The sequence below is a fragment of the Cariama cristata genome, unplaced genomic scaffold, assembly GCF_000690535.1.
Source record: "Cariama cristata isolate BGI_N322 unplaced genomic scaffold, ASM69053v1 scaffold629, whole genome shotgun sequence".
Taxonomy (NCBI): Eukaryota; Metazoa; Chordata; class Aves; order Cariamiformes; family Cariamidae; genus Cariama; species Cariama cristata.
Genome location: NW_009633785.1, coordinates 3487 through 19125, shown reverse-complemented (window position 1 = coordinate 19125; position 15639 = coordinate 3487). Strand labels below are relative to the sequence as shown.

The following is a 15639-nucleotide window of genomic DNA, read 5'->3' as shown; positions in this document are numbered from 1 at the left end:
TGCATGGGTGGTCTCACCAGAGAGGAGCAGAGGGGGAGAATCCCCTCCCTCAGCCTGCTGGTCACGCAGCTTGTGATGCAGCCCAGGGTATGGTTGGCTTTCTGGGTTGCTAGCGCACATTCCAGATGGCTGGAAGAGTTAGGGCGTTAGGAGCCAAATGATCATCTGAGCCTTGAATCCTGACAATCCTCAGGTTGGCTCTGTCACGTTCATTCAACGCATCTGTTCTCTTTAACATACTTTAAAAATCTGCTTGTTTTGAAAAACAAGGCTCTTCATAACTTTTCATACCATTTTAAGATGCAAAACAGTATTTAGCTATAAAGGCATCTACCCTAGGAAGATTTAAAAAATCTGACGTAATTATCACTTCCTAAAGATCCCAGGCTGATTTCCTGAAGAATAACATTATAGTGGTGTAACAAGGGTTTTCCATTTTTAAATTCCTACCTACATTTTCATTGCTTAAGCTTCCAAAGCTTCTCTTTCCTGATACAGGACAGCTGCAGCCTTGACTTTCTAACAGTTGAGAGAGGCAGTTTTGCTAAAACACAATATTAATTTAAATCCTCATTGTGCATGGTTTCCTTCTTTTGCAAGAGGATTATGTGCCTCTTCTAAAGGCACTGAAGGGTTTGGGTATGGCAGGCAGAGGGTAGTGTTCAGTTTATATACTCTCCCATTTTGCAACTCATCCCATGAGTGGAGAGAGGATAATGGTATTTATGATACATCTCCTACAGCACATCTTTTTACTTTTCAAGACCAGTTCTGGTGTGCGAATCCTACTGCTCCAATATCATAAATGCAGAGAAGAAGGAAGCATGATTTTTACCGTATGAGAGCAAGCCTGTCTTTTTCAGATGGATGATCATCAAGCCACTGGGAGTAGCGGGCAATGGACCACTCCGCCCTCTGATACAGAGAAACACAAACAAACACCAATTACACATAAATGTGACAAAAGAAACACACACACCATTTTCAGAATCAAAGATGACATAAATGAAGGTCACATCAGGCTCTGTTAATATTGCAGTGATGCAGAATGAGTTAAGCAACCGGAGACAATTAACAGAAATAGCCCAGTACGTTATTTGGGAGCTTAGAGGTGATCTCCTACATCAGCTGTTTGCCCAATTCTGACGGGGCTTGAACCTAGATTTCCTGCATCTTATATGCGCAGGATACAGGCAATTTCAGTCTGGGATAAGACTTGCAATTTCTTCTATGAGCTGACAGAATATTAAAGAATTGAGAGCCTATTTAAAATCAAGTTATCATCTTCTTACTGTTAATTAATCAAAATATGAAGTCAATGACCATAACACCTTTGCCAAAATAAAAACAAAAGCCAACAAATCATATAAAGTATGAGCTTGAATACTTTTTAACTAAAATAACTAGGGTGAACTACAATGTTCATTCCTCCTTAGGACATCTCGAAAGGAAAGACAGGTTGATCTTATTACCTGGAAGGGTGATTTTAACTCTGGTGGTGCTCTTGTAAACAAGAACTGAAGAACAATGCTGAATGGAATAACCTCTCCCAGAGCTGGGCTACTGGCAATATGCTCACTGGTCTGGAACAGCAGCGGTCTAGAAAAATGTAACAATATACTTGTGAAAGGAAGAAAAAGCTTATCTTATGCATTCGAAAAATGCCTATATGGTGGCAATATTGTGTTTAGGATAGAATCAACTAATTTTTTTCCACTAGTCTGCATCTTCCGTTTTCAACACAGGTTCAGTTTGTAAAAATTTACAGAAGTTGCCTATTGTAATTAAACAACACAGGACTGTAAATTTTATATTTCAGTGAAAATACTTAAGGCAACTATAGAATTCACTGTCATACAGAAGCTGCAATGAAAGCAACACAAAAAGTACAATTTGGCCAACATTTGCATGACAAAGATTGTTAAATCATAGTTATACTCTGCATAAAAGTTAAAAGAACTTTAATCTATTTCTAATTTGCAGGTGGGTGTTGCCAAAAAAGCTCTCAGTTCAATCGGAACTAACACAAGGTAATAAATCAGTTTTGAAATACAGTTGGGTCATACTGCCAATCGCTAGTTCCTGCGACTGCAACTCACCTGAATGACCTCAGCTGTCTGTAAGACTTTCCCAGGTCAGAGACTCGCCGACAGAGTGGTGCTACTGCTAACTCCATCTATAAAACCAAACATTTTAACTTGAATTAGATTGTCCCAAAATATAAAACTTGGTATTGAAGTAGCCTCCCTTTAAGCAATAATCCAAACTTGAAGACCAAGTGACCGACTTCTCACTGGTGGCTGAATTTGAGACAAGAAGCTATCCTTTCCTTTCATACTGCATTGCCCAAGACAAGACTTTTGCCGCCTTCTTGGCAACACAGTAAGCAACCCACGACAAGTGACAGTGACAATCTATGGTTAAGAACAGAAGGGGTTTTGTGAGCTTTCTGAGATTGAAGCTTTGTTTCTCACAGCAGGTTTATTTTGTTGGTGTTGAGTTTCCTGATGAAGCACTTACGTCAATACCCCAAAAATCTGACCACAGCCTGGGAAGAAAGCAAATCTAGGCAGGTCTCCACAAACCACTGCTAAAACAGTAAAAATGCATACCCATTTCAGCTGGGCACCCTTTCCTTTGGTGAAGGACAAGGTTGAATTGATTCCTTCTTGAACACTCGGCCCCAAATTCTGGAGCACAAAACCTACACAGATTAGATAGGAGACAGAAGCCATCTGGGACCTACTGCCACAGGTTCATATGGAATCACAGGCAAAAGAGCATCAGTACGAGCATTATTTGCATACTTATTTTCATACTGTTCAGTCTCTGAGTTACAGCAGCTATCTTTAAAAACAAACGATTTTTAAACACTTTCTGTTTTTTAAGCACTGGAGTTCACCTGCCTTTTCGAACAAGAGCCAGGCTCTGCTTGAGTTTTTACATCATTGACGTGAGACTAAATTCTGTCACGGGCTCTTCATTAACAGTGAGGACACAGAAGTGAGCAAGAACAATTTCACTTCCAGATATCAGACTGAACACTAACATTACATGGCAAAATTTCAGTTAATATGCACACTAATACAAACACGACCACTCAAAAAAACCCATAGGTAAAGTAATTTTAGCCAGATACGGATTAAGTCTTTATTTTTCGCATCCCTGAAGTGTCAGTCAACAGAGGGACGCAAGCTTTATCCTCCACATACGTTTTTTAAAGTCCCCAACTTGAAAGACTACTTGAAACTTTGATTTCCACATAATGGACAATTAAGCTAAGTTTCAAAGGACAAGAGCTAAAATAAGTAACAAAATCAAAAACACCATACAATGAGCTTCCCATTTAAGTAACACTGCTGAACAAATTTCAAAGTGTTTGCGATAAGACACTATTTACAGTAAAGTCTTTAATACTATTATTCTTTCCAGCTGTAGAATTTCCTCAGACAGAGCTGGCTGCTGGGCCACCGGCTTCATCAAGAGCATGTAACTGTGTTGGGGTTCCAGCAGAAGCAAAAAAGATGGTGTGGCGAACTATGATGCCATAGTTCATCTAAAACCAGAAGAAATTAAATTAGCTATTAATGCAAATCAAGGCCATATACTTCAGGCACACACCTGAAAAAGCAGGATGGGAGTCATCTCACCTATTTCTTAACATCTACAGGTTCTCTTCATACTCAGTGGAGAGAAACAGCCACTCCTGGGGTATGATGAGTCTTTCCCTGAGGTGGACATCTAAAATAGGCCAGGTGGGTCATGTTGTAGGAGTATCTGTCCACACAATACTCAGACAAAGCTGGGAAAGCCAGAGGGCCTGACCCAGGCACCTACGCTTCCTCTATAGAGAAGAGGAGGAGGGCACCTCAGAAAGGCAATGGGGAGAGCCCCACAGAGCTAGCCTAGTGCAAAGACAGTGCAAAGCCGCTCCCCAAGCCTACGAACCTTGGAGTACATGCCTCACATTAAGCACTTCCAGGCCACTTGAAATCTGCATTTTATATTAAGCAGAAACTCACAGAAGCAGAAAGTGAATAAAAATCCAGGAAGTGGAAATAAGGAACTTTGTCTTCTGCTTTCAGATGAACGCTCCTGCCCTGGGTAACAGCCCAGCTCCCTCCTGCCTGCTGCCCTTCTGGCCCCCAAATCTTCTATTCTAGGCTATGAACTGGCCCTTTCTCTACAGCCGGGTGGGATCCCTGCCCTGTCCCCCCATAACCCTCGCAGCCTGAGGTCTAGGTCACCTCTCCCGCATGCAGGCGCAAGGGGTACTTGTTTCTTGGGCTGAAGAGCACGTACAACCCAGCTCTGCACTCCCTCAGCAAGCACGCTATCCACCAGACAGTGCAGAAGGCAAGCAAATGGGAAGCCAACGTCCCCACGCCTGAGGAGGAGCCGCCAGCTGCTGTGCCCTGTGCTGAATTTGCCGGCACGAGGGAGCGAGGTTGAGCGCGCACTCCCAGGACAGGCACGTTCTCCCCAGGGATTTCTGCAGGGAGGTGCTCCAACTCCAAACTGCAACGAAGCCTGGAGCAAGCTCAGCATGTTGTTGACCCAGATCCCCGGGGACGCTTCTGAGCAGCTACAGGAGCCGAGAGGCCGGTCTGCTGCACAGGATCAGGAGCAAGTAGCCAAAAAGAGGAGCTAATTAAGCAGGCTTTGCTACATCATGATACAAGAACCCTACAGACCCCGAAAAACAAACGGGAGCAAGACTGCTTTCTCCAGGGCTTCTTTTCAGGTATCAGTATTGGCAGCTGGAAGTAACTGATATCCTGCAGGAGCTGCTGTCCCAGCTCTGGTGGGAGCTGTGGGCTTGTAGCTGTGAAAAACCAGGGAGAAGATAATTCTTTTAGATTCTTTAGAGAATTTGATAACAGGCAACGAACTGCCAGTCTGACTTGTGGAAACAGAGATGCATGGATTAAACTCTGTTCATGAGGGGAAAGAAATCCCAGCATAGCAAAGTATCATTTTGCTTAATAAGTTCTAAATGATTGTTTCACTCCTGAAACATAATATGATGTAATGAGACATAAGTGAAACTTTCTACAGCTTAACCTTATTAAAACAAATTTAAATTATTTCTCTTGAACATACTTGGCAGTTTCCATAAATCAACATTTTTAGTCTTAAGTACTAAAGAATAAAATTTACTTTGGGAAATTCTATTACTTCATTTTCAACCTTTATTCACTGTAGGAAATTATTAGTATTGCTGGAACTAGATAGATTTAATGGCAGCAGATGGTTGATTCGTGAAGTACTAGTTGCCAAAGAAAAAAATTGTTTTTAAGCTTTGCAGCATACTATACCATCTCAAATTGACTCATGAAGAGTGGGAATGAGTGAAAACTAATGTGGTAAAAATGTACCACAAAACTTTTTTTCTTTAAATTTACAACACTAGTCTGCTGTGTGTTATAACCCAATCTCTCCAATAAAAACTATACTTTGCATAATAACTAAGATTGTTTTCTTCACTTGAATTCGAGCTGTTTGTCTGAGCTCAATGATGTAGTAAGATGCTACAGCATCTTTCTGCTGTCACATTCATTTCTGCAGGCCCACTGAGCGGGGTTTTGTGTCTCCGCTGAGCATCGTGCCAGCCAGCACCACTGGCCCAGAAGCAAATGCCAGGGAGGAATCATTTGGCTACAACAACTGCTGTTTTTAATGCGCTGAAATTAGGCAGAGGATTGAGCACACATCACTTCTTGGTTTTGCTACCTGTCATCACCTGAAGCTGCACCAACTGTTGATTCATGCAGCAGCACATTTATCTGCAGCAGCTTTTGCTATGATATACAGCTATAGTTTCCAAAGCATTTTGGTGAGCTTTTACAGGTCGGGTGATGGTTTGGGCTGTCTGCAAGCTAGTATTTGTATCATGTGTGCAAGGCCTTTCATACAGCCATGTCCTATGGACTTTACATGTGACAGGACAAGTAGTATTTTTTGTTTCTTTTCCAAATTTCTCTCCCGGAACTGCAAATTTGAAAATTCAGCTATCCAGGTTAAATTCAGTGATAAATCAGGGGTCCAAGCAGTAACTTGCAACCACAGAGGCTTGATGGACTAATGGAAGATAATCATTAACATCGGATCCAAGGGAAGTAGTAGGAAGGAAGTGCACGTGCCAGCCAAAAAAGGAAGGGGCAGCCAGAACAGAAGGCGGCCTAAGGACTCTGCCTCTTTTCTTCTAACTTTGTTCAAAACCCACTGCTTTTCCATGATTTATTTATGTTACTTTGCTATGCTCCGCAGAACACAGTGGCAGACTCCTGCCCAACATATGCTTCTTCTCAATGATTCTTGCTCTCTAAGCCCAAAAAGGCTATATTATCTTTTCTTCTCCTATGACCCTGCCATAGCCCATGGCTAGGTGGTCAATTATCTGTTGAACTATTCACTGGCTAGCCATATTGTAAAAAAATACATCACATGGCTGGCTTCTCTAATTGGATTATGTTCAGCAATCCAAGGGTGAAGTTAATATGTAGTCTAGATACAGATAATGCATATATATTGAAGAGCACTTTGAAAAACCCCATAGTGAAGTTATTGTTTAGTGCCTATTGTGGTATTTTCAAGATCTCTCATTGCTAAACAGCTGTTTTTTCAGCTGGAAAATCTTAACATTAAATTTTTAGCAATTACATTTCCTCCTGGCCAAGATGAATTCCCAGTTTTTAAATGTTAACTCAAAATGCTTTTTTCTAGCCATTCACTGGGAGAGAATGCTTTAACAAGCAAGGCAGCAGAAGAGCTCTGAACTATTATATGAAAGAACCTGGCCTTGAAGGGATGTGGAATTTGATTTCTCCCCCATGCAGCAATTCCAAAACGGTTGACGTTTAAGTAAATCCTTCAGCTGTAATACCTCCAAAATAACACGCATCGGAAAATAATTTCCTCCTTTCACTAAGATAGTTAGCATTAAACATTAAGTGCATTTTAGCTTTAGTAGTTTCTGTCCTTATAACTACAACCGTGTTTACAGCATCCTGCTTCTTTCACTTCTCTGTAAGAAACTAGAAAGGAAATTTTTTAGGAAAAATGACAAAAAGCATTTTTACACTTCTATCATCATGTTTGATCAAATGAGAAAATCTGTTTACGTTTTAAAAAACCCATATGACTAATATTCTTGCTTTTTCAATGCCACATATTGAATCAGGAAACCAGATTCTGACCATAGACTAACCAGCAGATAGAAACATTTCTTCTGCACTAGAATTTAGCATTGTCAACTTCTACAGTAAAACATTTTTCTAGGAAAATTCAATAAACCCAAAACGTTTTGCAGTAACTTATTGATAAAGACTTGAAGAGTTGGTGGCAGTGTTAACTATGCCCCATCAAAACTGTTTGAACACAGTAATGAACAATGTCAAAAAAACCAACTATACATCACACCTAGATAAGAAATATATGAAGGTATATGTAGAATATTATTAACTTAAACAGGACCAATAAAAATAATTCACTCGACAAGGCTGAAAATAATCAGTCATGACATAAGATGCAGGTCTTGGCACAGACAGTGGCTCCTGCCTTATGTGTCACTCCAAACATACACCTGTACTATGAAAAGATGGGAAATCATGTCATACCTTCATGCCATGAAGCATAAAGATTACTTAGTCTTCGCAATTTCTAGACTAGTTTATTTCAGCACAGTTGTGACTTGTACTTGATATTAATAAACAGCTATTTTCCTGTATCAGCTTACAAACTTTATGTAGCAGGCTACTAGTTTCCATGCCAAGTATTACTGTAGATTCCTCATTTCTTCTAAATAAATTTCTCAACTGATCATGCTTATATTTCATTCTTTGCTACTTTGTCCTGCACTTCCATTGGGTTTTAGGAAGGCCTAAACTACAAGCCACCAATCCCAAAGTGTGCCTAAGTGTAAGTGCTGTAACAACTCTGAATACCAAGCAAGTTAAAAGGTCCTCTGGAGAACTGGCACTCCCCAGAAACATAAATGTTGAAAAACCATCAGGGTTTGCTGGGTTGCCTGCCTCCAGGAGAACACTTTTTTCAGTCTGACTAGGACTGAATTAAAAAGTGAAATTTGGTATTACACACATGAATACCATTTACGGTCACCTTAAAAATACAAAAACAACTGAAAACAAACTGATCCAGGAATTTATAACAGTGAACTGAAAAGTAATCTTGTGCAATTCCCTGCATAAAAACTGAGAGCATGAAAAGAGGTGAACTCAGCCTGTAGACTGGAAATATTTCAAATAACGGGAGTCCCAAGGAACACCACAGTATGTGATAATAACCTTGCAGCACTGCAGACATTTTCTAGGGCTTAAAATGTTTCTGTATTCCTGTAAGCACTGATCTTCATGAAATCATATTAACGATATTCAGGCATATTTCAAGCCTATCATACCTCTGTTTACAGCTGCACACTAGCACACACCTAGTCTTATTGCTGAAATATCTGTAATGCACAAGATAGCAAAATGCAATACTGACACTGGAAACAGGGTAAGACAGAGAATTCAACAGATTTACAGCAATAATTCCTAACTAAGTACCTGAGCCTTAGTCAAGAAAATTGGCCGTTGTGCACCTCACTGAACCCAGTTCTAAATGAAGAGAACTTGAAGCCTCATTTTTTTCCCCTTCTGTGTAGACACCCATTGCTTTAGGGCAACTTATGAGTAAAACATGTTTTCAGGGCAAAAATTTTCAAATATAACTCTCAGCTAAAGCTCTTCTGCTGAGTATAAGGCAGCTGTAACTCTTAACTCTGATTGCCCTGAAAGAAATGTGCATAAGCACATGAGATACCCAAAATCTGACGCAACCCAAGATTATTTAATTTACTGCATGCGTGTTTATAATAGGAGGTCAAATTAACCAAAGTTTCTGGACAGATTTCTGCCCAGGGCCTTTTGCTTGCAAGTAACCCCAAAACACTAAAAGGAGATTTAGATCTCAAAAGCCAGTTTAAAGCAGGAACATGTAAGCCTTTTTGAGTACAGAAAATTCAAAATGACTCTACAAGACAGAGCACAAGTGAAAACAGTTCATAAACAAACCTCCTCCTACACACACAGTCTTTCCAGGTAGGTCCTTTCCTTCAGGTTTGTCTTTAGTTCAACAATGCAGTGCCTTTCTGGGACTGAAAAACCCTGCATGCAGCATTTATGGCCATTTGGAAAAGTTTATCCTTCCCATCAAGCCAGCAGCCCAGCTAAATACCTGCTCTCTGCTCTCCTCAGCCCAAAGCAGCAGCAACCTTCCCTTCTCTTTGGAGGAATCAAGTCTTTTCCTTGACAAAGCTATGTGCCATGGGAACAGGAGCATGGAAGTGAAATAAGTCCTGTTCAGGATTACAGCCACACTTCAGCAAATGTGCCCGGGACTCCTGGCTGGGTCAGAGCAAATACAGCCTCTCCAGTGGGGCTACCAGGAGCTGGCATCACGGGCATGTGCCCAAAACCCACCAAGTTTTCAGCAGGGACAGACACACCCCAGAAAACATGCATATAAGGTAGCCTCCATACGCAAACTGTTCTGGTCCTTTTTCTGTTATCCCAAGCAATAGGACAGTGTCCAGGCCATTCTGGACTCTACAGCCCCTGTGCAGTCTGGGATGCCCTAAGAAGCTCTGTACAGAGATGCTCAAAGGCAGAGTGAGCACCGAGGTGGCTGTATGGGGCTGGTTGGACCCAGACAGTTCGTGTCTTATGCCCATTTTTAAATAAGCCAAAAATATGGTGCAATGTGAAGATAAGAAAAACACAAGGCAGCCCCCAGATGCAGCAACAGTTGAAGGCAGGTGACAAGAATGAATTCAAAACCTATTTTTTTTCTTCCACAGTACAAAAGAAGAGAAATCAGAACATTTATCTTCACACAGTTGTCTGTTCAGGAGTTACACTCCTGTACCAGCTACTAGGAAGAAAATTATCCCAGATGAATCCAGGACAACTCAGCACAATGGGGAAGAACATGCAAATTCCCCCACGCTCAGATGAAAACATACCTTCATTTTTCACTTAAAAGGTAGTCCATGTCAGAATGAGAAAAATAAATGTTTAAAAACAATAAATGAGAGATATTTTTAGTAATATTATAATAGGCACTTAGATCAGATGCTCTTTACTGTAGAATTAGGTGAAGATATTTCCCAAATTTACACGACTTACTTTAGTATGGCAGCATAAATTACAAAAATTGTCTATATTCCTTCGAGAGGAGTCGTCAAGCATCCTTTTTTTTTCCCCTCCAATTTTATGCCATTGTCTTCAAAATAGAGAAGGGAATAGAACCTTCTCACTGGAAGCAATTGAAAACTTCCTCTTAACTTCCGTGGTTAAAGGCTGATTTGCTACATGTGAGTAATGAATAAAAAAAACTTTACTCAGGAGTATGTAACTCACAGGGCAAATGATACAAAGCAGCCACAAGCAGGAGTGGAGATGGCAGTGATTACTCCCTCCCTGCCTTCCTCTCCCGCCTCAGTTACCTACCAGCCAGAAGCAGCACTCGGTATGCAGACAGCTGGTGCTAATTCCCTTTTCCACTTGGATAATAATAACCGGGACCCTCAGATCAATGTAGTGGATGTCTGTATTCTTTGGCAAGTTAATCACAGTGTTACTATTGATGAATTAAATTTGAATGTAGTAGATAATGCAGACAGGTAGTGGATATTAATTTGGCAATTTTCTTTGTGTTTTAGTCCAGTATAAGAGCTAGGCAAAGTTGAGAGGCAGATAAGTCAATCAGATCATGAAGAGAATCCCACAAGAAAACTGCCCTTCTCTTACTGAAAGGGCAGTTCTTCCACATGATAGTGGTATTTCTTTAGCTTGTTTTCTACGCTGCAAGGCAGCTGAGTTAGCGAATAACCACTGTGGGCACTGTGATATATAAACCGATTAAGAAAGTGACACACCATTCAATTAGAAGAGAGAGAAAGGATGAAGTGAATGAATAGTGGCAAATGATGGACGTACCGAAGGGGTCAGACAAGCAGGATAAAATGTCAAGACACAGCTGAATTTAAATGCAAGAGTCACTTGTCAGGAAGCTGTCAGACCTTCCTGAATGCACCTTACGGTGACGAGGGATCTTCAGCTACTTAGTGGATGCATTTCTGAGGATACAGTACCTCAGAGAGGATGTTTAGAACTGGAATGCACCAATCTCTACCACTGCTTGTTTATACTTTGATAGGGACAAAAGTATTGATACTTTCCAGTGAACACAGTGAAGTAACAGTAAAAAAGCAGAAATCAGTATTAAGGGTACCTGGGCAAAATCAGCTGCAAGCCGCATCTTCCCACCTTCACTGAGAGGCCTTATTAGACTGGCATTGCGAATGAAAAGTTCAATTGCTCTTTGAGCCATGGCTTCAGTGTTATCAAAGACAAAGTCAAAACACTCAAAATGTCTGAAGTAGTCGCTCATGACTCTTGCTATAAAACCCTGTAGCTCTTTCATGTACAGAGAACAAGGGACATCTGGTTTTCCTGAGCTGGATAATGATCTGGAAAAAAAAAAGGAAAAGAAAAAAGAAATGGGGACAGCTAAATTCATCTTTAAAACACAACCAAAAACTATTGGATTCTTTTTAATTTTTTTCCTGCCTCATGAAGTCATGGCATGAATGGTAGAGTCTCATTTCTACTCAGAATAAAGAGCATGTAGTTCTCCGAAACTGTAGTAAAAAAATATCTATCAGCCATTCCCATCCTAACAAGATAAAGGAAATCACCCCACTCCTACCCAACTTGCAGAGCCTCCACCAGTTTGGACCCTAAACCTCAAATCCAGCCCCTAAATGTAAATATTGCAGTTGTTGATTTGAAACTCTAACAACGAATCAGAAAATACAAGTGCATGTCTCAGAGTTACTAGTTTAGCCTATCCCAAACCTGTTCTCCATATAGAATTAGTTTCCTAGATTCCTCAAAACCCAGGATTATAAAGTCAATCTAATTATCACAGAAGCAGCACAGAAGCTACAGGACACAGAAATCAAGCACTTTTCTGTTTCTTTGAATCACAGTCAGGCAAAAGAGCTCTTCCAAACTCAGGAACCTGAGCATACAGGCTATCTAACAAAACTTAGCCTTTGGCTGGAATCAATTTATCCACCTAGCGAGGTATTTTGCTAATGGTGGCAAAAGAAAGACAGAGAGGGTAAAATATTATTTTTTAAAGAAAAAAGCCAAAAGGAAAATTTAAAAAACCTCTGAAAATACACTATTTACAGTGAATTTCCAAGACAGAAAATACGACACCTGATGATGACATATGCAATGTCAGAACAGAGATAAGAACCAAAATAACACACAGGAAGGAAGTCTCAATTATAGATAGTACTCAAGATCTTTGCAGATAAAGAATACTGGAAATTTTAATTAAAATGCTATGGGAAAATAGCATAATACACTAAATCTGAGCTTTCAATAAAAAAAGATTTTTCGAACCATTTCCTGTTCATTAATGCTGTAGAAAAATTTCTGTGTAATTTGGAATCAGAGGTTATATGCTTTATTTTGAGAAACAAGAATATTGACAGTTCTGAAGACTGTCCACAAAAAATAAGTTTTGAAAGGAAAAGGGGTTTTTTAAGCACAAAAACGGCCTCTGCGTGGCTTTATTTTTCTACTTAAAATTAATTTTACTCAACAGATACGCAAAAAAAAAAAAAAAGGGAAGAAGACAGATGCTACCTGATTAATTTGTTTCAATAGATAGGTATAATTCTGCTTTCTATGTTCATTGACCATAAAGCATTGCCTTCCCCTCAACAAACAAGTGCTCTTGCTCCTAGGACATTGTGGCAATAACAATCTATTATGCATATGCAGGACATCTTACTAAAGCAATGATAAATTTAAAAAATATTTCTAGTTACCCAGAAAAATCTTCCTGGTGCATAGTGATGATAATAGCTTCTACTGAATCTCCTACAGAGTTCAGCAGCGGTTGAACAGCACTACCCATTAGATCATGGACTGCCTAAAATAGAAGAAGAAAAAGGCAGAAGTAAGGAAACAAACTAGAAGCATTTGCATTGTGACACCTCAAAACTACCTTGACAAACAGTTCATTTCAACAGTGCTTTTTATTATTCTGCATTAGAAACTGCTAAATAGAAGGACAAAAGCCAAGGATAACATTTCTCTTTAACTGATTTTACTAGAAAAGTACAGAAATAAGGCTGTTTACTACTTCTATGTAAAGCCTTCCTTCAAAAAGGTGCACAACAATCTGGCATTTTTTTTTTCCTGCTTTGTAAACATACATGTTTTGGTGCACACATTTCGTTCAGTTGTTCACTCCCCAGACATGCAAGCTGCCTTTCATTCCTCTGCACACAACCCCTCCCAGATTAGTGCACAGCAGGACAGATGTGGATAGCTGTCATCCTCAGAGCGCTGCACAGCCATCCACATTACCCCCCAGAAGAGCACCAGGTAGCACAAAAATCATAATTTTATGTGTGTGTCAGGGAGTATAAGGGGGCGACGAAGGATCCAGTTATTGCAGTCTGAATGCTGCAGAGAAAGACATTTATTTTCACAGTCAGATGACATCTAGGTTCTGACCATTACGAGAATATTCTTGAATGCAAATGCTAAGCAAGCAGTGATTTGGCACATACAACATATATGTAGCTGCAGATAAAACAAAACAGAAGTTTCAGAATATTTGTATACCTTTGACTAACATATACTGACACAAAATAATACGTGAGAAAATAAGTGCCCGTTTTAAGTGTAACAAACAAAGCAAAGCTCAGCCCTATCCCTGCAGAACATGGACATTCAATTACCTTTAAGGCAGTTGTGACTGTTTGCTCAGCGGCTGCTGGAAATGAGTTCTGACTGGTAATGACCTAAAAATTTTAAAGTAATTGTTAATAGCCAACATTCAGCAAATTATTAGAATCCATAATATTTCATTTCATTTAAAAGCATACTGAGTTATCCTTAGTAACGAATGTTTACATAGGTACAGATAACTATCAAATGTGTTTTATATAGATAAAATTTTCAACACACCAGTCCTTTGCTCTCAAATTTCCTATGGACTCTGCTTCTGCCCTGGCAAAGAAATGATGCAATTGAGTTCAACTGAAATTTAGCTGAAGTGTTAACAGAATCAGAATAAAAATTGGTGTATTCTCCCACTGCTAAGTATAGAATTTATGGAGAACTATACAAGCAGATCTATGGCAAAGATTTGAAAGAATGGTTGTTCTTTCTCAGTATTATGACTATTATAATACTACATGTTAAATAGCTGTTTATGTACAGCTACAATGATATTAGAATTGAAAGTCAAGGAATGATCTGAAGGAATATTCTACCAATTTCCTTACAGTTATGAACATGCTACACAATAGTATTTTTAAGCCAGATAAGTACTGAACTCAAAGACTGAATCATATCAGAACTCCCTCCAACACTAAGGCACATGAGGTTCATTACTAAATACATTGGAGAAAGTAGACTTAAAAGTTGTTCTACCATCTGTTTGCAAAATCCAAGCAAATTTTATAGCGTTTTTAGCATTTTTTAACATTCTTTAAATGTACCCACAGTCAGGAGTACTCACGATCTTTTTTCTAATCAGGCTAGGATTTAAACAGGATTAACTACAACTATCACTATATCTGTTTGTTTTAATTTACATGGACTATGTAACCATTGGCATCACTAAGCCAGTAAATTGGAATTATTCATAACTGTGCTTAGTCCTGAAAACATTTCCAGGCCAGACTTTGGTCACAGCAACAATGCACAGAGATATTTGTGAGGTGCTGCTTTTCTTGATTTCACCCTTTCCTTGCACTTTTCAGTTTGGCCACAATTGTGGGAAAGCAGCAAGGGTCTTCTGAGAAAGATAAGCTTGGGCTGGGACAGATGCAGACAAGGGCTATCAGGCTGACCAGGACAAAGACAGAGCTTACTTGTTAAGAAAAAACAGAAAGAGTTCAATTGTTTAGGCTCACAAAACAATGGCTGTGAGACGTGATTATTCTCTATAAACACATCTTTCACTCCTCTTCTAATACTGACAATTTGTCACATAGCGGTGCTTATAAGGGCCAACCAAGTCTCAAGAGTTGTACAAATGCATAGCAAGCTGCAACTCCTAATCCAAAATTGGACTGTATTTGTCAGAGTTCTCATCATAATGGGAGAATATGCATACAATAAGAGCAAAGAAGTTAACATTATGGCAAGAAGAGAAATACCAAAGGAGGCCTACCTTCAGAACCGATTGGTGGAGTCTGTACAGCGAATTAACTACAGCCACGTTTCTCCTCTGTCCCTCCGTCAGCGGTCCGATCACCTGGCTGGCATCTCCTTGAGTAGACAGCTGCAGTGATTGTAGAAACCGTTAAAACACTACCAACGCTTTAAATCGTGCATCATCACAAAATTATAGTTAACTAAACTTAGACCAGGGCAGACAGCCATAGTTCTTCAGTATCAATTATTCTTCCATTTAACTCTTGTCTTGATTCAAATGATTTCCATCTCCAGATAATACAAACTGAACAACAGGAACAGGAACCGTGAGAGACTCAGCTCCCAAACTACAGCACTGACACCCAGATCTCCTGGAGATACC

At 39.7% G+C, this 15639-nt stretch overlaps 1 protein-coding gene across 1 annotated transcript; it reads right to left on the bottom strand.

Annotated features, from left to right (window-relative positions):
- Window positions 1–831: 831 nt before the first annotated feature.
- LOC104166793 (conserved oligomeric Golgi complex subunit 5-like) lies at window positions 832–15384 on the bottom strand (the record flags this gene model as incomplete). The annotated part of the gene is made up of 7 exons (XM_009706865.1): window positions 832–915; window positions 1473–1599; window positions 2100–2176; window positions 11296–11533; window positions 12911–13014; window positions 13832–13894; window positions 15274–15384. Coding segments are annotated over 7 exons (804 nt in total), but the record flags the coding sequence as incomplete, so codon positions are not given.
- Window positions 15385–15639: the final 255 nt, after the last annotated feature.